Below are 27,311 nucleotides of genomic sequence, written 5' to 3' on the forward strand. Positions count from 1 at the left end.
TAAAGATAATTATATATCCAATAAACAGGCACACATGATATATTTTAAAAGCCAGATATATTTTTAAAAGCTCATGCCTACAATAAGTAAATTACATAGTCATGGAACATCGAAATAAAGTTGATGAACCGAAAGGCACACCGCAGAAGGTCAAGAGCAGAGAGAACAGAACAGTTCTTTTTTGGTTTGTTTTGTTTCCAACATAGGAGCAAAGGGAAAGAGGTGTGTTAAAATTACTTTTCGGGGCAAGGTTTCTGTCAGTTGAAGCAGTTAACATTGGCTGCTTTCCTGCTGATCCAAAGCAGTCTTTTCTGTCATTGGCCTCTAAGGATGTACTTAGTCTTCTGATGTGTAGAGATGATACATCACGGCCACGGCCAGTGCTGAGATGGCAGGGATCACCCAGTTGGTCCACCAGCTGGAAAGGAACAGCAATGATGCTTGCATGGTGTTCGATGCAGGGGACTCAGAACCTCTGCTCCTTCCAATTACCATGAAAATCACCATGGCATGTTTTTATTACCTCTCTAACCTCTTTAGATGAAAAGGCAACTCTGAGTTGCTAAAAATGATGCACGCAAGCTGGTATACTGGCGATTAATTGTTCTCTCCTTCCAGCCTTATAAGAAAGCTAATGCCCCCCACCCCTGCCCACTCCCACTTAAATCTAGTCCTATAAGCTCATACAAAGAGCTATGAACCACTCGCCCGAAAGACGCTTCCGAGGACTTATCTAAAGGACGTCGACTGTGGGTTGCATAGCACAAGCTCACCAAAGGGAATACTCCTTACAGGTTTTATTCTAGTTCCATACATTCATTAAGAATTTAGAACAGCACTAAGCTGAGAACCAGAACACCAAGGTGCTCATCTGGGGAGAGCTATAGGCTCTCTACAGCCCAGGGCGAATCCCGGCCCCTGAGCTGGGAAGGTGAGGGCTTTGAACCACAAGATGACTAGGGCTGCTCCCAGCACCACAGCCTGACAGTCTATGATTCTGCTTTGAAAACGTGTGCAGTAAAACAGCTCAAACACCGTGGCTATGGCCCATGGGTGTAAAGCCACAAAGCCCCTCACGGACAAACTGCTCAGGCCTGAGGTGCAGAGTGTGTGATCTCCTATCAATGACAGGTGATGGGTCAGACCAAGGACAGAGCCAGGCAGATCTTCAATTTAGATCTGAACTTATAGTTTCTCATAAAACAGAAATGTACAGGTTTTTGACTCTGAATAAAGCCAGACAACACCTATGTACACACCCATTTTCTGTCATCAACTTTCCATCCTTTAATCCTCAACACGCCTCAACCCATTCAAAGAGCAAGTGCAATATAAAGGTTTAAATTGTAAAAGAAGCACAAGTCAATTTTCATCTTGGTGGGGCTTCAGTTTCCATTTTGAAAGGAAACTGACATGACAGTGAAAAACAAGGAGAAGTGCTTGTAGGCAGAGGACATGCCAGAGCACCCGTTGACGGGGCAGTTAAATTCCACAGGGTGAAATAAAATCAGCGTAAATGTGTGGTTTTCAGATTGGGTCCAAAATATATATATGCATATATGTTGGCAATTACAAAAGGCAGTGTGGTAGACCTGCCAACAAGGTTCATACGACCTTAAACTAACTAATGAAACCCAGTCCCCGGAACAAGCGATTCATGCCACATTGGGATTGCTGGGCTCAATTTTGGGGCCAAAGGGAAACTGAGCCATGCCTGGGGAGACATAATCACTACAACTAAGAAACTGACCATGTAGGAGATGAGGAGGGAAACACAGTGTTTGCCTAGGGATGAAAAGGTCGTGCAGGCCATCGGACCGGCCGGGGAGAAAGGAGACTCGATTTGTTCCATCTGTTCCTTAGGGTAGGTGCAGCTGGACGCTGACATTTGGGGTCATTCTGGAGTGTCCACAGTCGGAGCTGCCTGACAGTTTAGGGGGGAGGGCCCTGAGCGGCCTGGCCGCCAAGCGGAGATGACCCCTGGCTGTCCACTCAGAGGGGGCTCAGTGGGAGCCCCCATTCAGTCAGAGGCGCTCAGATCAGGGAGAGGCCCCTAAGCCAACTCTGTGTCCACGCGCCTTCTGCGCACAGTAGGACTTTAAAAGGAAACTTCCACATACCTGGAATTAGAGTCAACGGTAGTAATAAGAGTTTCCTGAAACACAAGGAAAAAGCGAAGTCAGGGAAAGGGAACAACTGATGGAAAACCTGTTGTGAAATAAGATCACAATAGGTTATTCAATGCATTTTCCAAAAAAACATTGAAAGGGAAAACTACCTCATAAATTTCTTTTCACTAAGATGCCTAATTTCACCAGTTTTTCAGAAGAAAAAAATTTAAGAATGATCTATATTTAAATTACTTATGAACATGACCTAGATAATTAGAAAGAAAACGTTAAAAACTAATAGACAACAGAAAATACCCTGCACGCAATAGACATCTACATACTTTAACATCGAAAATAGGAACAGATGTGAGTTACACATCCACACAACCCATCATTACTTTTAGGAAGAACAGTTTAATTCTTCAAAAGCATGAATGAAATGTTCAATGAACACATCAGTTATTTCACTCAAATCTCATATGAAGTAAAAACCTACTCAAACTATATTAAAAGATACGTCAACCAAAAAGAAAAAATTAAGAACTGCCATTTAAATAATTCTCTGGACGACCTTTCCTGGACTTCTTTAAACTCTGACAAGGCAGTTCTAGAAAGAATCACGAGGCCTTGCGGACTGACTTCACGTTGTCACCTGCCAAGGAACCTCCAAATAAGGCCACCCTGTGCGCTGGGGTCTCTCACAGCCTGTCTGACCTCCCAGCAGCTTCTGAGAGAACTTGTTCCCCTCAGTGCCAGGAAAGTGAATTAACAATGGCTCTGGAGAAAGGCACACTTCTCCAAGCAGCTGAATAACTGAGGCCTTGTGAAATACAAACGTTTCCAGGCTTGGAAATGTGTTAAGAATCATACTTTGAAATTCCACACCAGCAAAAGGGTTAGTGCTTCAAAGGAAGGCAGCCATAAATAAGGCAGCGGAGTCAGTTTTGTGTCTGCAGTTTCCCAAAGCACAGGACAAGGAACTGTTAGCAAAACCAGCGGCGGGTGAGGTGAGGTGAGGCAAGGCTCCACACAGCAAGGCGCCGGAAAGCTCCAGAGAGAGAGAGAGAGGGCAGAGCAAGCGGGGCAGTTCTGAGACCCACCAACCTGGGAACACGGCCATTAAGATTCCTGACACATTGGGGGGGAAGGAGAGGGAGAGAAAAAGACGGCATTTAAAAGGCAAGCTTCACATGTATTATCTTTGTAAGCAATGCTAACTCTCAGAGACTACAAAAGGTACAACTACTGCAAGACGATGGTTTAACTTTTGAGTATTATTAATAAAATTAACAAGGACTCTTAGAGACAACTGGAATATGCAAAAATGTTATTCAGCTATTAGAAGAAAGACATAACCAGTTCTGAAACTGAAGCACAACCGTTCACTGATGGTAAGATACCACTGTCACGCTCGAAAGTTAAGCCTGAAATAGTAAATAGCAGGCCCACATGCATTCGTTATTTCGTTATACAAGCACGGAGCACATGCACATGCGTTTTACGAGCATGCTGACAGCTCTGCAGGGCCACTCCTCCCCCACGTGGCCTGAGGGCTAACGCTTCCACACTGCTGGGGTGTCATCACCACGAGCAGCAACAGCGATCTTCTAAAGGGCTGAACTTAAAAGATCATGTACATTTTTGATGGCTTAGTACCTGTTAGGCTTTGACCCAGGGACGCTGCAGAGTTAAAGCAAGTTGGAATGACCACTTAGCACTCTGATGAAAAAGGAAATGGCCTTTCCTGTCCAGGGCCCTAAAGGGCCTGAGTTGGCTTTTGGTAACTAACCAACATGTCAACAGTGGACAGGGAGGAAAGACTACGGTTTTTATTACAGGCTCTGCCATCTGTCCACTCCATGACCTTGAGGGGTTCAATTTCAAGTAGGTTAACAACTAAATCAGTGCATGGTAAGCTCTACGCAAAAGTATGCAAAGCCCATTGAGCTTTTGCAAATCAAAGTCATCTCACATATAAGTTCACCTAACTTAGCCCATTCCTTAATCAGAGGACTTACCTGAAAATACCACTGACAGAGTGATGTCATGAGAAGTCTAGAGCCTACATAAGCCTGAAACACTGCAACTGCCAAGCCTGAAATGGGTGCTGGCCATGGTGCTGCAGTGTGTGACCTTGAACAAGGTCAACACTTGGAACAAGGTCTGCGTGTCATTGTCTTCACTTTCCCTGGGTCCCACGGGCTATCGTGAGAACCAAATAGTCATACCTACAGCAAAGCTTTGAAACCTATGACCAAAAAAAGGAGCTGCCATTACTAAAATCTTCTATGTAAGCAAATTTGGTAGATACGGATCTGTTTAACTAAAAATGCGTCATTTCTATGTCTACAAATATCTCATTTTGGCAACTTAATATCATGCTTTCCTTTGGGCAGGTTCAAGCTAATAATCTTTGGTGCATCGTATTTCTCAATTCAAATAGATATTTTAAGTAGGCAACGTTGCAAAAATTTGGACCATAGCATACATTTCATCAGTCTGGAAATAGACAGATAGTTATACAGACACAGACAACAAAACAGATATCTAAGGACACTCTTCTGTTCAACCAGAAGCACAAGAAAGAGAAATCTAGAAAACTGGTCCTGTACTTTCTTTTACTGTATTTGCTTACGGCCTCTAAGAAAAAGGGCAGATTCTCATTCTACGTTCCTCCAGTTCTGCTCTAATGGATGCAAAGTCACAGATGTGCTAAAACCAAATAAAGGAGAAAAGAGCGTCTCAAACATAAAGCACCGATGGTAGGAGACCGTGGCCCTGCTGGGAGCTTTCTGCTTGCAGGCATCTTGGTTTGGGACATGGTCAGACCTACATTAGATCTAAGTTCATGTAATGAACCAAATCCTTGTTTCTAGCATCTGAATGATTTGCAGCAAGATTATTAACCACTGACCACATAACAGGAAAAAATACACTTTGTCCCTGACAGACTTCGGAGAAGCAGCAAAAATTTCATGCATCACAGAATTTCAGCCCTCCAAAAACTAGCCTTGGGAAGGTGCTCAAGTCCTATGAACTAACAGCAAGGATTCTAAGCAACTGTTACAGAGGCAACTCAGAGTCTGAAGTCCATGTTTTCTCTTCCAGAAGCACTGAGAACACCACCACTGAACATGAGCCTTCCTTGAACAGAGAAAGGCGAAAATACAAAGGAAGCTGGTCTGTGCAGACAGCATCACACACACCTGGCCTGCACTATCTGGGTAAACGCGGACCTCATGCTCTGCTGGACCAATCACTCGATTTTGTCATTAAGTTAAATAACATTAAATTCACCCAATAAATATTTGTGGAACATCTACTATGTCCCAGAGATGTGGATATGAGGAAGACACGGGAGGTGTCCTCAAACGTTTAAGTATTAAGACCTCTGCTCAAGCAGATTTTAAGTTCTCTGCAAATAGGGTGTGTGTGAAATCTTTCAGATCAGAAGCACAGTGCCAGTTATAAAAAGTAGCTCTTCCAAAGGTATCCACCGGCAATTATGATGAAAAAATTATTGTAAGTGTTGGGAGTCTTACCTAGAGGACACACAACTACCCTAATGAAACAAAATGACTGGCATATACAAATGAAGTTTTCCTAAGCCAAAAGGCTACACATTCATCTAACCCAGAACACCTGTGCTAGCCCCAGTCAGGTCAGTAAAACACCTCTGCCGTCCAGTTTGCAGGTACTAAAGACAGTGATGATAACTATGGCCACTCAGACACTTGACGTGGTCACACTTACCGCAGGCTTGGTTATCTTTGATCTGTCATCCTGTAATAAAAAATAAGGCACATTGTGGAATGAAAACACACCTATGGAAGTGCTCGCTTTCACTGAGATTTTCTAAAACCACGTTACTGTTCAGTAATTAGCATTTTAGGTTCATCTATCTAGGTTGTTAAACACAAAGTTTGATCCGTGCGACTTGACTGCAAAGATTAATAACAGATTAAGTGCTGAGAGGTTTCTCATCCAGAGTTCCAATGTGTCGAATAACATCCATGATAATCATATTTATGTGTTGATATGTATATATATTTATGAAACTCGGATTCTGATCTTTATTTCAGGGAGCAGCTGAGACCCAGTCATGTTCTTCCCTTCTATCCTCAAATTCCCTTTGAAATATGTATGTATGTGTGTACGTGGGTAGGTATGTGTGTGCATGTACGTGTGTGTTATTTGTGTGACACTCAGTGAATTCCTACAATCTCCCAATTGTAGGGTCATAATCTACTTAAACTTCCAGCCAAGGCAGTCCTAACTAAAGTGTGTTAAAGGCTGACCACAGTGAGGCCAGTACGCAGGTGACACAAAAATGCTGCCATCATGCCCTAAGGAGCCACCCGCTCTACCCTCATAAGCTGTAGAATGGAAAGAATGAGGATAAGATGGTACGTTTTAAGGGGAAGCCTCTCAGATTACCGTAAAACTACTTCATTTTGGGGAAGTAGGAAGATGAAGGTGAATATATATGAGCGAATAAACTCTCCAGATAAATGAAACTTAGTTTTTCAAAGTACCATCTCCTACTACAAAACAAAATAAAAATAAAAACAAAACCTCTCCACTCAATGGAAATTGCCCTAAAATGGGTCTCCCACCTTCAGGCTTTCTTCCCTGGAGAGCCTCCGTCAACCTTTCCTTCATTCACAGCCATTACAGGAAGCATCGATCATACTCCCCAGAGCGCTTCGTGTGGGTTCTTGCTTCTCAGTGTGCTCACTTGGGTTGAGGCTATTAGCCTCTGTTTTTTTCTTTTTAGAGAGCCCGCTTCTAGCAGCACCTCTCAACCCCTCCCAGCTGGCTACTGGTCGTGGCAATAATCCCGAGCTAGGAGAGCAGAGAGGGAGCATGTCTCTGGGGAGAGGCCCAGGCCCTCTCTAGAGGCAGAGAGAACAGCTACACACACAATGAGGGGGCCCCCCATTCTGACTGGGATGCTACTTCTTTCCAAGTTTTCAGCTATTTTCCTGATAACTTCAGTGAAGTTTTATGTGGTCATTTAAAAATGCCACAGATGGGCCTAAATTCACATTACAGCCCATACAAAAGCTAAATTAGGTCAGTATTTGCCCAAAGTCACCATGGCCTGGCACCAATGCTGACATTCTCGAAGGTCTGGGGGGAAGTAAGAAGAGCAAGGACCATGTGTGGGTTTTACAGAAGGGAGAGTTTATTCACTTAACAGAGCTGATTATGTTTTTAAATTAAAATCATTTTTTAGAATAAAATATTCTCAAACTAATGAAAGTGAAAAGGAACTTCTTAAGAAAAATATTTTGGTCAAAAATAAAAAATAAAATTATGCTGGGTTTATACCCCCCACCTTTTAAATTTGCTACACCATGACATTTCAGCATCACACGATCCCCGGGACATGGCCTCGGGGTTAGAGGAATCTGGCTTTAAATGCCAGTGAAAAACACAACCAGGCAAATGCAAAGACATTTCTGGGCGATCTATTTATGACCAAAATGGTGATCTAAAAGCAGGAGGAATTATTTTTGCTTTACTCCTTTTTAAATTTGCAAGTCTACAAATATGAGTACGGTCAACCCACAGCCTTAAAGAGAAATAAGCAAAAGCCTCCAAAAAGGTACTTACTGGATGCACCTCCCCAATGATGTACGTTTTGGACAATTCTCTGGCATCAGAAGAGTGTCCCACATCCTCGAAGTTCTCCGTAGCATCACCTCCAGCTTGTTCCCTCAAGACTTCCTCCCCACCAGGATGCTGTTCAAAAGACACATATTTAAAAACAAAAACATTTTTTCCAAGCAAATGAGATAAAGGCAGTGGTCAGTTTATTGAACCAAAAAGGTTACTCCAGAAGTCACCGGTGACAAGGTGTGAGTGTAACTCATCCACATGTGGATGAAAACAACATACTCCTTTGTAGTCAAAGACCCTTCTCCAAAAGTGGAAGGTGTTTGTTTCTCCAGGCTGCGGATATGGCCTTAGGAGGATTAGGCAGATATTTTCAACCCTTCGGGAGTGCACTCTTTGCTTTTCCATAAAGCTCTCAAAATTGCTCTTCTTAATCTTTATCCAGTCTATTTTTTCTTGAGTTTCATGTCTTTGACTTATTGGGTCTAAGTATGGACTTACACCATTACACCTTATATGATAATTCATCTTTGAAAAGCATTCTTTGTACCTCCCAAGTATGGGCAGGGTACGGACTACTTTTGCCTCTTGCAAAACTTACCTTCTAGTCGGAAGAAAAGACAAGCAGGTGGTGCCATAGGAGGGACTATATCACTGATAGGGAACAACAGAGGCCAGGAGGAAAGAGTTCAATTCTATACAAAGCAGGGGGTGGAAAGAGCCTTTGTATAATCAAAGCATTTTAATGCTGCCTTAGCTGCTTTAATTGGTAAAACTAAGGATGGTCACGATGCAGGGAGGGGAGACTGACAAATGGGGCCCAGTCACAGACAGAGGTGAAAAAGTCTAGAAATTCTCAGGCAAGAGATGGCGTTCTCAGTCCATTTTAAAAAGCGCTTGGTTATAGCATCCTAAATACTTTTACGGCCAAAAAGACTTTCTTAAATTGAGCTTCAGAGTAAAATTCACGCTGTCTTTGAGCAAATCGCTTGTAAGTGTCCAATAACTGAATAAAACAATTCTTTCTTGCACAATTGACTGTTGTCTCTTCTTAATTTCGCCCAATAATGGAAAGTGTAAAAGTACGTAACGTTTTAGAACGGTAGGCAATGATTCTGTTTCGACACCTGTTTCCCCTCCTCCTTTATTTAAACATATCTTATGCTAAATAAATTTACTGATTTTTTTCCTCTACTATTTGTAAAAGTTATTCATCTAGATTATATATAGGAAAATGGGAAAGCACAAAAAGAAAATAAAAATCACCCATAATCCTGCCATCCAGAGAAACCTGGGTATACATATGCATATGTATGAATGGTTTAAAAAAAAACAACTGTTTTGTTAGATACAAAGCAGTTACAATACATGGCACAGAGACAGTATGCCTAGTGGTTACTACTATATGAACTGGGGAAAATCATGGCACTTACCTCCCATAGATTTGGAGGACTATATGTGTTGACATATATACGAGGTCTGACAATTAAGTTTACGAACTCATCCTAGAAAAAGTGTTACATACCTTATTGGTGAATATCACCACGGTCTCCTTCGAAGTACTCCCCTTGGGAAGCTATGCACTTACGCCAGCACCTAGTCCACCCTTCAAAGCAATTTTGGAACTCTTTTCTGGAATGGCCATCAGAGCTGTCATCGTATTACCCTTGATGTCCTGAATGTCATCAAAATGTCTTCCTTTCAATATTTCCTTTATCTTTGGGTAAAGAAAGAAGTCATTGGGAGCCAGATCAGGTGAGTAGGGAGGGTGTTCCAATACAGTTATTTGTTCACTGGCTAAAAACTCCCTCACGAACAGTGCCATGTGAGCTGGTGCATTGTCGTGATGCAAGAGCCATGAATTGTTGGTGAAAAGTTTCAGGTCATCTAAATTTTTCACGCAGCCTTTTCAGCACAAATAGTAAACTTGGTTAACTGTTTGTCCAGTTGGTACAAATTCATAATGAATAATCCCACTGATATCAAAAAAAGGTTAGCAACGTCAGTGCAACAAGTTCATGAACTTAATTGTCTGACCTCGTGTATATATATATATATATATATATATATATATATCTGGCATATCACATATGACCAATAAATAATATCCAGCAGTTTTATTAAATATTTCCACACGTATTATTCCTCAATATGGCTTTTTAAGTGGCTATGTAATGTTACACTGTGTAAGCATTTCCAAACTTATTTCAATGTCATCTATTGGGGTATTCAGGATATTTGAAGTCCATTTAAATAAGCCTGGGAAGGCCCCTGGAGGTACAGGCAGGTGACAGGCTCACCCCCAAAGCCAACGAAAACCTTCCTGATACATCGGCAAGGCTGTGGCAATGAGCACGTGGTTTGCTGATCTGGAACAGTCTGTTTTGGGCATGAACTGAGAAGTAATAAAAGGGCTAGCTGAACACTCACAAATTATGCAAATTCACAGACTGTTGTGTCTTCTGTGTGGGTGGCTTAACTCGTGAGCGCCTTAACTTTAGGTTCCTGTTAAGGACATGTGAGTACAGACAAATGTCCCAGACAGAGGACATCATTATTTTCCAGTTACAGCCTACGCATACCTTCAAGAGAACATTTCCAGTGGGGTTGAAAACATAGACTGGCCTTTTATAAAGAATCGTAAAACTAGGCAAGTTTCAGAAATATAGAATTTGAGCCTTAAAGTGCTAAAATGGAGAAAGAAATACCTACCTACCTATGATTTAGACTCTGCCTAAGCCATTTGTGAGGCAGTGTTCTAACGGGAAAAAAGAACGAGAGAGAGAGAGAGAGAGACAGAGAGAGACAGAGAGAGAGAGAGACACAGAGACAGAGACAGAGACAGAGACAGAGACAGAGACAGAGACAGAAACATTCTGGGTTCCACTGGTTTCACTGACCACTATTTAAGAAAGAAATGGAGTACAGAATAAATGAATTGATACTAAGATACTTTTGCCCTACCCTAAGGGTTGTTTAAATAATTAGTAAGAAACACAAAGCTTAAAAGTTGACTCTTTGAGAACAAAATAACGCAAGTTTTGATAAGACAATAAAAGATATGGGATTGGCTTATTGCAATACCTGGTACTGTCCTCGAAATATATTTATGCTGTGAGGGGAGAGATGGACAGAGAGAGATACACTGCCAATTACATCAGTCTAAATCACGATGGTTTGAAACTTGACAATTATCTTATCACTTTTCTCCCACTTGCTAGCAAATTTGTGCTGCAGTTTCAATAAGCACATATCGCATCTGAAGACCAATGGAAACATACTTCCTTACCTGTCAGCACTCATAAGTGACAGAGAAAAACTGGGGACACTGGTGGAAATGGGGCAGAAACTCTCAGAGAATATACTGCTGTCTGTGGGGCAGGCTACAGAATTTGGGGTGGTCCAAAGGCAAGGCTTTGAAAAAGGAAAGCAATAGCCAGGTGTATCCTTTGTTTGGTTTAAATACATTTTTATAAAACTTCTCAAAAAAAAAAAAAAAGAAAGAAAAAGTAAAAATATTGAATAACAGGTAAGCGAAATTATCTGAGGATTTTCTGAAAGATTTTAGGAAGAGATCAAAATGCTTAGTCACACGCAAGCCAGATTAGAGGTTACGACAGAAGCAAAATTCTCTGAAAGACTCTGAGCCAAACGTGGTGGAGTGTGGATCAGAAATGTGTCCTGACATGCACACCACTCCTAGCATGTCACTCATGCCACAGGTGCTGGCAGCTGCTGCAGAGCCCAGAGAGACCGGAGGGAATGGCAGGGGTGACAGTAAACTGAACGACGGGAAAACGAGCATTTCCACTGGAGCCGTCGTCCTTCTTCCATAAAGGCTCCCATTTCCCCGAGGAAGACGTTGTTTTCCATTTGCATTAGTATGAGCCAAAGCCAGTTTACTGGACAAACACACACCGCATGCTGCCATGTGCCAGGCTCCACAGTGAGCAAAGGGCAGGGCTCCTCGCAGTCTCGTAGGGACCCAGCAGGAATTCTCTGTGATGTGACTGTACAACTCAGCGGGAAACAGCGTTCTGGAGTGACAGCACAGGGCCATGACGAGCACATCGCTGAGGAGTCAGGGGTGGCTTCACTGAGCTGAGATACAGAGCGAGAGGCGATCAGCCAGGAGCTCAGATGGGGTGTCTGAAGGTCCCACAGACAGAGTCGGCGCGTGGGAGTTCAGGAACAGGGAGAAAGGACAAGCTGGAGAGGGCAGGCCACTCACGGCTCAAGGCCTCGTCGGCAATTTTGATCTTTATCCTGTGACCAGTGTGAAGCCACTGAGAGGATCAAAGCACGAAGGTGACAAAATCAGATTTAGTTTAAAAATATCACTCGGTCTTCAGAGTGGACAGCAGCTATCCGGGCAGAAGAGGTTTCGAGAAGACTCTGCTAAGGCCATTGCAATAAGCCAATCTAGGGAAGAGAACGGCAGCAGGCGAGGAGATGAAGGGGGCAGATGCGTGAGGGACAGACGCATGGCAGCCTTTTTTCGAGTAAGGATGTTAGACGTGAGGCGAGCAGCTTGTACACCTGAAGGGACGATGGTGCCAGAAGCTGGGGGCAGGACCCTGGAAGGAGACCAGGCATGGGGGCAGATGGCTTGCTGGAGCGCCTGCACATGCTCATGTGCCCACGCATCTGCTGAGCCAATCATTCCCCGGGTCGGCCTCTGCGGAATCTCCATAAGGTCCCCGAACACACCTTGCTCGGCCAGCAGATGCTCCGTGGGTACAAACCAGGGAGCACCAATAAAATAAGTGGAGACAGCTCTTGCTCGTGGCGTCTCTATTTTACGGGTTCTTTCGAGGAAAATAAATGGGAACTACATTTGAAAGACAGAAGACTGGCACACTTCATACACAGAAGACATTAACCAGCACCCCCTACCCGGGTACTCCTGAGGACACCTGCAGCAAGACATGGTTAATTGGGTGGCATAAACAGTAGCGCTGGCTACCAGGTCCTGGAATCATCTAACTGCCCGCTGCTCGCGGCACACGCGCTCTCAGCGCGTTGGTTGGCACAGTGGATCTCTCCTCCTTGAACGCTTTCTTCCCGTGGCTTCCAGGACAACAGGCTGTCCTGCTTTCCCTGCAATCTGCTGGCCACTCCTTTCCAATCTCCTGTCACTCTCGGTGCCCCGCCCTTGGCGCTGTCCACTTTCTATCTGCACTGGCTCTCCCGGTGGTCTAGCACAGTCTCCAAACCACAAGACGGCCTGTTTTCCAATGACTGCAGTCGAATAATGAATGACCCTGCTGACGTCCCCTGAGCCCGACACTTCCTACATGCAACAAACTACCTGACACGCTCACACAATGTCTAATGCACATCCCAAATGTAATATAAGTAACCAAAAACAAGTACAAAATAATGCCCTCCCAGTCTCCATTCTCCAAAAAGGTCACCACCGTGCATGCCCCAGCTGCTATGGCCACAAACTGGAAGTCAAACTTTATTCCTCTTTCCTTTCCACTCTAATCCATCAGCAAATCCAATCGGCTACCATCAAAACATACTCCAAATCGACCCCTCTCCCCACTTCCACCTCAGACCAAGCTCCCAACCTCTCCTCCACGGACAGCTGCAACCATCTCCTGACTGGCCCGCCACTTCCTCTTGTTCCGTCCCATAGTCAACTCCCGGCATCGTCCTGCCACGAGGACTTTTATTAGATGACAATAATCCAGAAAAGCGTTTACGTTAGTTTAGCCCGGGATGGTTGGTAGCAGTGGAGGTGACGGGAGGCAAAAGGTAGAAAAATAAAACAGATATGCTTCAGTGACACCCCCAAGATGACGGGTTCCCCCTCCCCTGGCAAACATCCGACGCCTTCCCATTTCCTACAAGGGCCCCACTGAAGGCCCCACGTGAGTCATCGCTCACTCAGCTCGAGCCTGTCTTCCCACAGGCCCTCAAACTCGCCAAACTCGTTCCCCAACTCAGAACCCTCAGTTGCCGCTGCTTGGACCACTCTCCTCCCAGTCCTTTGTGCAACTTCATCCGACCCCTCAGCGAGTACACCCTGAACAATGTCAGCTTTTCGGAGCCCTTCGCTGATTTCTCGTCTAAAAGAGCCTGCCCTGCACCTCCACACCCTGGTCAGTACCCCTTCCTGTTGTGCCCTCCTTCACGGGCACTTATTACTACCTCAAGTCACATGTGCAGCGATGTCACTAAGAGGCACGAGGATAGAGATGGTGTCTGTCTTGCGTATCACTGTTGCTCCAGTACCCAGTTCAACGCCTGGCACGTGGTAGATACAAAGAAACACCTGTAAGTAATTTTTGACAACAATATGAGGTCAGCACAGGCCACCACACGCTGGTTCTGAAACTACTACAGAGAACCCGTGAAGCGGCTGCTGACGACCTTCTCACTCCCGTTACTGCACTTCATCCCCCTCTCCTTGTCCTGAGCAGTAATCATGCTCACCATTCAGAGACCATATCATTTCACATTTAATTGCTATCTAATCCATTTAATCAAAACGTGTATTGTGTCCTATGTGCAAGACAGTGTGTGGGACACACAAAAGGACATGAAAAATAAGGCGATCTGATCCTGCAGAAGCAAGCAATGAACGTGAGGATAAAGAAAAAACACAGAAACAACCTTTGGCCTTCACTGACATGCCTCAGAGTTCTGACGACTCAGGCATTACCCAGCAGGCCCTAAACTCGGAGTGCAGTGACACGCAGCCGCACTGAAGCATGAGTGTGAGTCACTTTCCCTGAGAGGCAGGAGACAAGGAATCACTTAGCTACCGAGCGTAGCCATGGACAGCACAAAACTTTCTCAAGAGAGAGAGACAACCTAGGTGAAAACGGAAAAGGCATTTCATTTGCAGTGAAAGTATAATTATCATATATGTGCACACTCACGTGCACACACACACAAATACACACATGCACACCCTGTGGGTGTAAGCAGAGGTGAGCTTGGCATGCTGAGAAGTGTGGTGTGACAACACAGGCAGCAGGGGCGTCAGGAAGCCCAGCTCCCAACAAGGTGAGGAGGCTCACAGAGGACAGTCAGGGCCAGAACCTACTGTCCTGGGAGCAAACGCCGACTCATCCACCGACTCGTCCAGGGAGAGGTGGACAAAGGCTGAGGGTGGCCGAGGACCAAACGACCCTGCGCTGCGGTGATGTGGCAGCTGTTAGGCTCCAGTCTCCCCTGCTCTAGCTCTTTGCCCGCCCTGAGGCATTAAAACAGGGTAAGGATACCAAGGCCTTGTCTGTACAATGACAGTGCAACAAAGCCTTGCATGACACCGCTAATTTTCCTTTATATTAATCTAACAAAAGTAATAGTTTTACGGCTTTAGTCCTCCTTTTACAAGCACTAGAGGTCTAAAGTGGTCTCTTAGGTTTTTTCAGTTACACTTGATTTAATGTGAAAAATAAAGTTGTAGTCGTACTTGTGAATTTGAGGATTTTTTGAAGTCAAGGGTCTTCCAAATACATACGAACATGAGAGAACTACTAAAAAGGCAGAAAACAAAGTGTTAAATGAGTATCAATGAATTCAAAGAAAGGATCGCTCCTTCCATCGAAGGACAGGCCACTGAGGAGGAAGACCTCGGGCCCTCACGGACATACCTCAACGTGCCCAAAGCCTGACAGGCGGGGACAGTGAGGTTGCCTCTCCCCCAGTGACTGGTCATTCCAATTAACGGCACTCACTGAGCCTAGGTGGCGTTCAATGATATAAAAGGTACACCCCGTGTCTTCAAAAAAAAAAAAAAGCTTAAAAAAGGCAGAGAGTATTACAAACTTGGTAAATTTTTCTTCGCTGGACACAAAATACCCACAATGAGTTAAACAATGGAGATAGTCCTTTGGACAATGCTAACAAACGGGACAGGCCCGGATGGATTGCCACCTCATCTTTCACTGACAGCGCCAAGGTCTTCACATATATTAAACACTCAGAGAAACATGAATGGACCATCTTCATTTAGCATGTTTAATAATTGGGCATGTGAGTAAATATCTTTAAAAAGGGACCTCGGCCCCACTAGGTCAGAAACCGGAGAAACAGCAGATAAAGGTGAACAAACACACTCAAGAGGAGTGTGAGCACGAGTGGGGGCTTACAGACTACAATGCGTTAGAATAAAGCGCAATACGCATGGTTGTGAGCCCTCGTTCTGTGTGTCTGTCTGCCTGGGCCCTGGGATGCCCAGACTAGCACTGTATCTGCGTGTGTCCGGGAGGGTGGCTTCCGATGAACCGAGCACACAATTGGTGGGTTTCGTAAAGCAGAGACCCCCACCCCCACATGTGTGGGCCTCATCCAACCCACGGCGGGCTTGCAAAGAGCAGCAGGCAGAGGAAGGCGGAATCGGCCCCTTGTCCTGCCTCGATGACGGGGCTGAGACTTGTCAGCTCATCTTCTCCTGCCCCTAAACGGGGATTTATACCACTCGTTGCCCTGGTTCTCGGGCCTGCAGACTGGAACTGAATTACACCAGCAGCTTTCCTGCGTCAGTGTGGAGAAGGCACACCTTGGGACTCGGCCTTCCTCAGAATAAATCTCTTCCACTCTGTGTATCGAGTGTGTGTCCTATTGGTGCTGCTTCTCTGGAGAACCCTAATCCAGGCGGGATGGTTACCAGGGACCAAATGATGTGGGGCCGTGAGAGCCCGTGTGAAGTGGCAGACAATAAGGACGTCCTGCAGAGCAGACGGGCAGGACCAGATGCGGCACGAGCTGGGCACCGTTAGAGCAGACAGGTGCCCAGTGCAGGCAGGCAGAGCCCGGCGGCAGGGCTGCGGCCACCTGACCAACGTGGGCAGCACCGCGGCTCCATCACCACCCTCGCTCCCTTCCACCCGGCACGGGCTGCAGCCTTCCTAATAAACCCTTCCTGAAAGTTCTGCCATCCTCCCCCGCATCTGTGGGCCTGGCATCCACAGCATAAACTCAGCTGGAGAGCGCGACTCCACAGCGTGGGCTGAAGGTTAAAATCCCAGAAGTTCAGAGTTTAAAAGAACCTTCAGAGACCCGACATCCTTAAATTTGGATGGGACTAAATTAAAACTGGACTCAGAAAAATTAAGCCCAAAGTCACACTGACTTTCCATGAAGGAAATAAGACCAGAACCCCAGTTTCTGACTTAGTCCAGCCTCCCCCTTTTTTGGAACACGCAAATTAAATGAGCATTTTTATGTTTCTGTACAAAGTGACTTTAGGTAGAATGCCTTAAAAATGAAGTTTTTCTTGATACATTTCCTTTTGGGGAATTTAGAGAAAAATCTCTCTCCATCTTCTAGTCCCCAAGAAACTGTCATTTGCCCTGCCTTCCTGGGCCTAACCAACCAAGAAATATTTAAAGGACACACACACACACACACACACACACACACACACCACATACACTACACACACACCACACACCCCACACACACACCCCACACACACACCACACACACCACACACACCACACACACACACCATACACACCACATACATACACACACACACACACCCCCCACACACACACCCCGCTATCTCAGGGCTCTCCCTGGCAACAAGGTTGACCCTGTAAAACCCAGAAGGGGGTGCAGAACTGCAGTACACTGTCACAATATGCACCAAAGTCCCTCCGAGTGCTCATGTAAACAAAGCAAAAACTAACAACAAATAACACTTTCCACTTAAATGTAATGCTATATGGACCCAAAGTCCACCAGTCCTGGAGTTTTAAATACGATCTCAGTCCAAAAAGGGTGGAGTAAACAGATTGTCCATAAACAATGACTAGGCAAAAAAAAGGTATGTGAGGAGATTATCTGCAATAGTTAAGCCAAAACTGGGAACAACTCAAAGACCTCGGCGAGCACACGATTTACGCAAGGTTTAGAACAAAGACAGCCGGCCAATGTTTCCCGTCATCTCCAGATGCTGCTTTTCGGAGGGGGCCTGGGGCTGGTTGGGCGCCTCCCACTTCTGTGCTGTGTGACCCCACTGTGGACTCCTGGAGCAGCCGCCCCTGCGCCTGCACTGTTTGCGGCTGTACAGAGCTGTCTCACTGAATCCCCAAAGCTGGGGACCAGGCTGATGAGTGTCGTCTGAACTGCTCTCCGGGTTTCACTCTGAAGATCATAGGATGAAATTGCAACAAGGCCTATCCATCATTGGCCCAGCGAGCTTGTGAGCCCCACCCGCCCACTCCAATACTGCTAAGGGCTATGCCCGGCTCTGCTGTTGTCACCAGGATGGGGCAGGCCGGGCCCGGCCTCAGGGGTGACAGCGTAGGGAGCAAAGTGACATGCAGATGAGTAACACTGAACACCGCAGCTCCAGGTACAGGGGCCAGCACAACAAAGGAAGGTGGCAGAGAAGGGGTTAAGGAGGGGCGGCTCGGGTGGGAAAGATGCGGCAGTTGTTCGCCAGGCAAGCAAGCTGGACATTCTAAGCAAAGGAAAGGACAGCACAAAGGCCTGGAGGCAGAAACAGTGGCACCCGGGAGGAGCCGCAGGCACTGTAAATAAGCAGGGTCACAGATACCAAAACGCACGGTTTCACTTACTGTGAACGGATTGCAGGGGCCAATGAAAGAGAAGTAAGCATATATCACCTCCCAGCTACACATCGAAATGTTAAACCAGGCCCCTCTCGACTCACGGAGTTGGCCCACACTCACTGCAAGCCCCTCCGCCTTTGTGATACTGCCTGACCACCTCACGGGTTCCGCTAGCTACCTTCTTACATGGCTCAGGTTCCCATGCCATGCTCTACAAGTATTCCAGAACTTATGGATTGCTCTCCAGGTGGCATAGCTTCTATGTCCAGGCAGCACTGTGCCCGGAAGTGCAAGAACCGGAATTCAAGGTCCAGTTTGGCCACGTCTTAGCAGAGTGACCCAGGAAGGTACTGAGCTTTCTGAACTTTGATTTCCTCTCATCAAATACCTCTGCCGTCTCAACTGCAGAGGAGAGTGAATGATATAATTAGAGAATGCCCGGCACAGAGGCGGCATTCAAGCTTTCCTCCCCACCTCCGTATCATCCTGCCACAAAGAACCTTGTGCAGACCTGGCACAGTATCTGACCTCTTTAAATTGCTGAAGGCGAAATCCAGACCCAAACCCCAAGAGACCCCCTTCTTGACACCCCAGCTTTCATCTTCAAGTGATTTCTAAAGATTAAATCATCTGGCCTGACTCTTCTAAGCCACAGAACCAAATGACAAGAGTCAACAGAAACAAGAAATCCTAAGGACCATGAACATTTTCTGCAGGAGATAATCCTTAGAGGTCATTCGGATGAGAACACACAAGTACTGCAGCTGGGAGTTTGAGCTGGCAATCACCCTGCAGAAAGCCGTTACGATTTTCTCTCCTTGGAAAAAGCGAAGCAAATTCTCAGTTATGTTTAGAGTTGAGACAATAAACGCTTGGTCCAAACTGTAAGACGAAAAGGTAATTTTGCATTTGGTCAGTACGCCCTGACCAATGCCGTTCACGTTACCACTCCTACACTCGTCTCCTCGGTGGGAAAAAGCGAGGTAACTGGAGACGTAGGTACTCGGAGACATTCTCTGCCACCCACTGCTGGCTCCTCCATGTGCACAAGCCCCTCCTCGCCCACGACCCCCTCCCACTGCATGATTCCCATCAATGCTCAATAGCCCCAAACTGGAAACTCCCCAGATGTGCCTCAGGGGGTCAGGGGTGAGACTGGAAGAAGACTCAGCTGTGAGAAGGAACACAGCAGCCTGAACGGGTCTCAAGGGCATTACGCTAAGTGTGAGAGGACAATCTCAGAAGACGGCACATAGTGTGACTCCATTTATGTGACATTCTCAAAATGATAAGATTACAGAGGTGAAGGACAGGTAAGAGGTGACGGGAGCAGGGTGGGGTGGGGTCAGGAGGCGCTCCTCTGGGGTGACAGAAGGCTTCTGCATTGTGCGACCCTGTATGCAGGGAAGTGCCACAGACCAAACACACACCAAACGAGTGCACGTGACAGCTCCCGGAGTGAGGCTTTCCACAGGACGGGTGGGAACGGCACGCACGGGTCCTTCCTCACCTTTACCTCGGCCCGTTCCTCCTCCTTACTTCATGGGAACCTTGCTCAACGTCCTTCTTCGTCCCATGCTCTGTGGCTGTTACAACCCCAACTGTCATAACAAAGCCCTACTAGCTTCTCAGTGTAAATCGTCTGGGACAGAACTCCAGGCAAACGTCTACGGGCGGAGAAGAAACCACATCATAATAATACAAGTATGTGCCATTGGTGTGGGAAAGGGGGGAACAAAGACCTGAGACAGTGGGAGGGGTGAGTGTGCATCTGGGTTCCCCCGGGGGGCCCTCCTCACCCACTGAGCTTACTGTGTCCAGGCACGGAGCAGGGGGGGGATGGACAGCAGGCAAACAAGAAAGAGGATGACTGAAGCAGGGGCTGCAGAGGTGAAACAGGATGACAGGACAGAAAATTCCTCTTTCTGGGAAAAGACACTGAGCCGTGACCTGAGAGGGTGCTGACCACGGGAATGGGCACCACCAGGCAAAGAGGAAACTCACACAAAGGTTTGAAGGCAGAAACAAGCCTGACTAGTTTGAGAAACAGAGGGGGCCCCAGTGACCGGCGTGAGGGGCCAGAGCCAGTGTGACCAGTGCAGGTGGGGGAGGGAGGCTGGGGCCAGATCCCACAGAGCTCACTACACCCGGACAGTGAGGGGGGATTTTACTCTAAAAGCAATGGGAATCCACTGAAAGGAACTAATTAGGGAAACGACAATCTTTTTCCACGAGATGAAGCTTTTTGATTCTCTTGTAGAAATTACATTTTTATGTAATAATAATACACATTACTCAGACTGAAAACCAACCGTCAGTTGGATGGAAGCAGTGAAATCCTGAAGACTGACAGGACATGTGCTCTGAAGAGTACAGGACAGAGGACATGGTCTAACAACCACTGCCACCCAGCCATGCGACAAGTGCAATAGGAAAGGAGCGTGAGGACAGATGACAGCATAAGGAACCTGGGGGAAAGAGACATCGACGGGGGTCTGCAGAAGGCGAAATTTAAGTGGAACGGGGATGCTGGCAGACAAGGAAAGAGAGGGTGTCACCCACAGAGGACGAGGACACACAATCAGCCAGGGGTGGGCAGGGCATTAGCTGAACCCATGGCCGGTTTCATCAGGCAGAAACCTCATCGGGTTTCCTTCAGAACAATCCGTCCCAAGCCAGTTATTGAAGAAGTCTTCTGAAAACCACATTTAACCTCCTCACACACGTCTAAGACGAATGCAAACAATCTCCTTCTTAAACCACACGACACTGATTCTTAAGCCCGTCCAGTTGCCCCCTGAGTTACGAACGGAGTCATTGAGGACTCTGCCAGGTCACTCTTTCCTTAAAAACTCCCCTAAGAAAAACTGGGGTGAGGCAGCACCGTAAAACGACAACAGATAGAGAGAAAGGCACATGTTTGTCCTTTCACCTTCCAAGGGTTTTCTTTCTGTTCAAATCTTTCCATTCACACCTTCCCTTCTCTGGTTCCTACAGAGAATTCCGGGCATGGGAGGAGGGGGGAATCTCAAAGCGAATGATAGCAGCCAGGTACTAATGGGACAGCTTTTTCTTTTAAAGCTATACTAGTTGTCTTCAGAGCTTCTGGGGTCTCGGGCTCGAGGCACAGAGTCAGCAGAACATGGACTGGGGAGCCCCATGTCCTGGATTTAAATCCTGGCTTTACCCCTTACCAGCCGCACCACTTCAGCAAATTACTGAACCACAGTTACTAAGCCACATGTGTCTTACCTTTAAAAAGGAGAATCCCACCACTATGGACCTGAGAGGATTGTTTTGAGGACTACGAGAAAAAAAGCAATAGTACAAATACGTGTAAAGTATTTGGCACACTACATAGCACGTACAGAAACTCAATCAATGTTCAGTAAGGGTCCGTGGCTATCACTGTACTGTTAGCTCACGGGGAGTATGAATGACATTTAGTGGACACTTTGTAAAGCAGACGGAAAGAGGGGAAAGCAGGCTGGATATATTTTGTGTCCTGGCCAGGTTTTGAGTCAGCTCTGCCACTGATACAGACCCGATGCCCAAGGCCTTCACTACAAACATAGCCACAGGCTGCCACCCGCTGCGGGCCGGGCTCAAGAAACCCTGGAGTGGATCCAGAGGTGGTCACTGCTGCCACCCTCCACCCCGGCCCCAGTGTAGGTCCAACATCCTCACTCTGCACATGACGTGCTCATGGCCGACATGAGACACAATGCTACGGGTGTAAGAAAGTGACTTCCTGCCATCTTCCCTGAGAGGCCAGCTCTCACTAACCTCAAGGCATTTACCAAAAGGCTGAGCAGGCCAATACTTTCCCACGGATGTCTAGTTCAGATTCCATTACATTAAAAGGTACTTATTGGTTGTCTTCTGTGGTTTTGGAGAACTTTTGGAATAATAGATACCTGCATTAAGTAGAAATGAGCATTATTTATTCCTTGATTTACCAACCAAGTTGACCTGCATAATCTGTCCTCCCTTCCTTATTTAGAATTTCCATCCACCTTAAAGATAAATAAAAAAATGAAAGTTAACAATCTCAAGTGTTTGTTTTGAAACAGTAAAAAAAACAACAAAGTAGCCTTACAAGCGTTCTTAACACCTCTTCTCAAAAGTATCAAAAAATTACGAAACAATTATGCAGCAATGTACAAATGCGGCCCTGCCCACAGGCCACCTGCAGGCTCCCAAGGGCCTCGCGAGAAGAGGAGGCTCTGCTACCTGTTCACCCACGATGCCTGAGCCACTGTTACCACCAAGGATCCCTTTCATTTTCCTCCTATGGCTTTCATACTTTCTAGTTTTATTTACCAAACCGCATAGGTTAAATAATAATTATATTCCCATTTTACATTCATCAAATACATATTTGCAACTATAGCCTTTTAGTAATATGAGATTCAGAATATAATCAACCTTCCTTGAAAAAAAGCCAGGGCACTGAGGATTTTAGCCCTAAATATGGCAGCCCTATCAAGGGGAATGATACACGGTCTTCTGTGTCTTTCAGAATTAAGGACACTGAGTTTCAAGCACTCATACTCTCTATTTCCAGATCCCAGGTTCACGGAGGAACCATTGGTCTCTGCAAAGCCGGCAGCACGTTCAATGGAAAATAACAAAAAGTAAGTCCCTACCACGAAAGCTGCTCTAAAGAACACCGCCTAAGACTCCAAATGCGAAAGCGAGTCGGGAGCCGACAGCTCCGCGAGGCGGAAGGGTGCTGAAGTGCATCCAGGAATCAGGCCCAGAGCGTCATGATGGAAAGGACAGCACAACTTGCCACAAAGCCTTCTGCTCATCACATTCTCCAAGAAGACACCTATTTCACAAATTAAACATCTACTGACGTGAAAGCAAGTTAATGTAACTGTCAATTATGTGCTTTCTTCTCTCCCTCCACAGCTCTTCTCAAAGCAAAATAAATGCTGCTGCCCAAATCACAGAAAGAGAAAAGCAAACCATTTCTCTTCCTGGCCCCAAATGCCTACTTTTTCATTTCAGATAACGGTCCCTCAAAGTTCAATAATCATTAACCCTGCTAATAATACAACCAGATATGACAAGACTCCACTTCACACCTACAAATTCAAAATCTAGAACTCAGGACGGACATAGAGAAAACCTCGCGCACAATACGTAGGCAACGAAGCTCATAATCTTACAGGTTGGTATCAGGTAGTAACCCAACACCTGCCACTTCTTAGCTTGCCAAGTGCTACTCTCAGGTTTCCACCATCCTCTTGAACAGTCAAATAGCTTCATAACGCCATTATGTCAGGAGACAGTTCACTGTACAACTTAGAAACTTCACCTGGGTTCTTCACTGGGAGGATACAATTTTTATAATATTCTCTTCTTTCAACATCACCTGCCAGATTTGCACCTTTCCCTAAAATCTCGTATTAGCACTCAGCTACATACGATACTACAGAAAGAAGGTCACCAGCCTCCCCTGACCGTGCTGGTGTGGCAGTTTGCATTTACTGCATGGCCCTCATGCCCACTACCGTGTGACATGTTTAACCAGCATTATTTTGTTTAATTCTTATAACAACCCTGGCACTATTATCATCTTCCCATTTTACTTTAAATAAGGCACCTGAGGCACAGAGTGTGTTGGCAGCAGACCAGGACCCTGATACATTCTCTCAACATGAATGCAAACATGCATATAAATCTTTGCTATTCTAAAAGAAGCCATGAAAAATTGTGTTGCCACATGGATGGGTAAATTGACAGTATAAGAACATCTAGCCCATGGCTAAAAGTTCACTTTAGATTGATTCCAAACCCTTGCCCCCCAAAAAAAATTCACATTTAGGTAAATTAGGGAAAACAGAAAATTCTTTAGTTAACATGCAAAGGCTTCATGAATTTCTGGGGCTTTTAAATAACAAAAGAAAGGGGGCAAAGCGCAGTGAGAGGGGAAGAGAAACAGATCTTCTGGGCTCCTTTCTCCATTTCAAAAATAGGGATGAGATACACAGCGCTGGCCTCATAAGGTAATGGAACAGGAGGGACCAGGAAGAAGTAAAACACCTGGCAGAGCAGCCTGCACATCTCTGAAGGACAAGGTATGTGGAAGTGTAAAACGCAGGATGCCAGGGGCAGGGATCCTACAGCGTGGCCATGCTGGGAAGCCCACGCATTAGGCAGAGATGGTCACAGAAAGTGAGAACAAATAGTGAAGCCGGCAAATGGAAAACATATCCTGAGAAGTAGAATCAGGGTGTCCTGGGAAAGCTGGCACCGTCCGTGACCAGCTACCACAGGCTGGCAAGCCTCCTCCCCCTGCACGCCATCGTCCTTGGCCGGGGGGGCGGTCCACTCCCATTGTGTCGGCCACCTTCCACTTCAACCTTATTCCATTTCCGGTCTGTGAGCCGCTGGTCCTTTCCCCTCTTGCCCAAGCTGACTTGATGTCCCGTCTATTAGAGCCCGCTGGACTCTCCCATCACCGTCTGGGGCCACTCCTGACAGCTGAACACAGCTTTCTGTGTCACCAGTCCTGCCCACAGCATTGTTTTCTGTTATTCCTGCTTCCTGGAATGGAAACGGCTTCTCGGGTTCTGGTCTCCTGGGGGAGACAGAGGCTACAAAAGCTCAGTAGATACTGCATCCACTGATCAGAAGGAAGGGCATGAAGAGCAGAGAGCAGCAGGGACCCAAACTCAAGTCCCAGGGAGGCTCATAAAAATGAAATATAAATGGTTTATAGTCAGGTTTAATAATCTTCTCTAATTATCTCCTTCCGAGAAATTTACCCTTAGAAGTTATGCAAAACATATTTTAGGGCAAGGATTCCTGACTAGGAACCATTTGTGTCCCCAAGGGGACATTTGGCAATAACTGGACACAGTTTTGGTTGTCCCAAGTGGGGGAGGGGGTGCTACTAACATCTGATGGGGGAGGCCTGGGAGTCCAGTACAACACAACGCACAGGACAGAATCCAACAAAAAGAAAAAAATGATAAATGCTTCATAATATAAAATAGCCCATTATTCGTGTATAAACACTATTCTTTTTAATAGACACAAACAAAGTAGCACTGAATGTTAAAAATTCAAAATTACTTATACCATGAGGGTGGGCAACCATTGCAAAGTAGACATTTGGTGTCGATTACACCTGATGTTATACTTAAGGTTGTTAGTTCAAAAAACTCTAATGCCAAATAAACTCTAGTTCAGCAGAAGGGACGGGGCAGTTCTGATTGATGCCCACCCAGAAACCACTCCTAACTAAACTGGGACCCTATTTTATGTTCCAGCGCTCCACAGAATGGCAAGTTCATAGTTAAACATGTTTCTAATAAACTTCAACCCCAACCTTTTTAAAAACAATTTTTAAAAAAATTCTGTGCAAAACAAAAGTTCCTGGATGTCCCCTGATTCAGCTAAGACCAGGCCTCTGTCTTAGCTATCCCCTCAAACTATGTAAAGAATTCCCATCAGGAAACATTCTCCTTTATTGTCTGGGGGGATGAAGGAAGGTAAGTGTTCATCAAGATTTATGACTCAGACTCCCCCACCGTGATAAAACAAATCCAGAGGCAGCCAAGAAAAGCCCCTGAGAATTTACTGCAAACATTCTTACCTACCGCAAAGAATCTTATCAAAGGAATGTTTTCAAGTTCAGCAAAGTTATTTTACAACTTCCAAAGCTGCTTAAGGAAGGATCAAGTCCCACTGTGCTTCTCCTACTCTGCCCCTCTCCCTTCCTTCTTCAGCCAAGCCAGCCACACACCCAGCCCGGCAGTCCCACGGGGCCGGTACTGTACCTCGTCGCAAAGTCCTCAGGCGATGCGTTAACAATGACAGAGCGCCTTCTAGGTGAAAGTGGGTGGGTGTAGGCGTGGATGGTGGAGTGGGCCTATGCGTGCAGAGAGAGCGGGTGCGGCCCACACACTCTGACCTCTGATCCAACTCAGGGTCCCCTCTTGTGGGATCCCACAGCTCCCGAAGTGGGTAGTCTCCAAACTGCTCCTATTAGGAACCCACTCCTGGAATAACAGAAGTGGCACGACCCTGTCCCAGGTGGAGACTCCAGCTATGAATACTCAAGGATAAAAGGATCTTCCCAAATCCTTCGGCGTAGCTGCGCCCACTGCTAAGGAAGCAGTTCCTGCCGCGATTTCGCTTCCTACTAAGTGCGGGGCGGTGCTCTCCCACAGGCTCCCGCAGAGGCTCCAAAGCTAGCGCCTGCCCTACAATGGCTCGCCCCGCAGTAGTGCTGGCCTAGGAGCCGCGGGTCGCTCCCAGGTGGGCGCGCACAGGTGTGCAGACTCCGGAGGCGCAGGCGCGCCGGAGCGGGGCGCGCTCCCAGGTGCGCACGCACGAGCGCAGACTCCGGGGGCGCAGAGCGGGGACTGACCCCGGATATGCAGAGGTAGGTGCGCACAGAGAGACGCAGGCTCGGGGACGCACACACAGGTGTGCGGGCGCGGGGACCGCTCCCAGGGGTGCAGAGCTGCGTGAGCAGAGTCAGGGGCGCACACACAGCCGCGCACCTCATCCCTGCGGCGCAGCGAACGGCAGGCTGGGAACCTCCACACCCAGGATGGCGTCGCGCCTCACTAACTCACCTCCTCCAAAAATTTGGTCAAATCGTACACCTTGTGATGCAGGATCAGCCAGGTGCTCTTGCTATGGTTATGCTTCTGTATCTCTTCCAGGGTGTAGTACTTGACGGTCTTGTCCAACTGCTCGGCCATTTCGGAACGCGGCGACCCTCAGGCCCTGCAGACACCAGCCGAGCCAGAAGGAGCACAGCGCGCGTCTCAACCAGCCAGGCCCGGGACAGTCCCCGCGGTTCGGCCCCGCGCCGGGGGCCGGGCAACCGACGCCACTCAGGGGACGGCCAGCGCACGGCCTCTGATGATTGGCCAGAATCCGTGTCACTCAAGTGGCCCGCCCTCGACCGACGCGCTCCACCGGCCCTGGGCGCCCCCCAGCAGAGCAGCTGTTGATTGGTTACAGAAGTTGCCCTCCAACGATCACGGCTGTTGGAATGGGCGGG

The 27,311-nt window shown here is 46.7% G+C and overlaps 1 protein-coding gene across 3 annotated transcripts; it reads right to left on the reverse strand.

The window, feature by feature from the left end:
* Positions 1–40: 40 nt before the first annotated feature.
* CYB5A (cytochrome b5 type A) lies at positions 41–27,194 on the reverse strand. Of its 3 annotated transcripts, none has more exons than XM_074339841.2 (5): positions 26,878–27,194; positions 7,731–7,859; positions 5,865–5,894; positions 2,121–2,208; positions 41–418 (listed from the first exon to the last, which is right to left on the reverse strand). In XM_074339841.2, exons 1-5 carry the CDS (start codon positions 27,004–27,006, stop codon positions 399–401), a joined length of 396 nt encoding a protein of 131 aa, XP_074195942.1. In that variant the 5' UTR covers positions 27,007–27,194; the 3' UTR covers positions 41–398. The 3 variants fall into 3 exon arrangements, with proteins under 3 accessions (XP_074195942.1, XP_019570936.1, XP_088654177.1); XM_019715377.3 differs by having other exon boundaries at positions 2,121–2,155; positions 26,878–27,125; XM_088798051.1 differs by lacking the exon at positions 26,878–27,194 and adding an exon at positions 18,284–18,361 and having other exon boundaries at positions 2,121–2,155.
* Between the last annotated feature and the right edge of the window lie 117 nt (positions 27,195–27,311).

The sequence above is a fragment of the Rhinolophus sinicus genome, chromosome 4 (genome assembly GCF_057876585.1).
Source record: "Rhinolophus sinicus isolate RSI-liver-muscle chromosome 4, RSI-T2T, whole genome shotgun sequence".
NCBI lineage: Eukaryota > Metazoa > Chordata > Mammalia > Chiroptera > Rhinolophidae > Rhinolophus > Rhinolophus sinicus.

Bases quoted from the DNA above. Each gene is read 5' to 3' on its own strand.
- CYB5A (XM_019715377.3), bottom strand. From the start codon at position 27,006: ATGGCCGAGCAGTTGGACAAGACCGTCAAGTACTACACCCTGGAAGAG. The intron at 2,156-5,864 runs GTAAGTGTGACC...CTTGTGTTTCAG, and splicing joins CAAAGATAACCAAGCCTGCG to GAAACTCTTATTACTACCGT. The intron at 419-2,120 runs GTATGTGGAAGT...GTTCCTTTCCAG, and splicing joins ACCGTTGACTCTAATTCCAG to CTGGTGGACCAACTGGGTGA.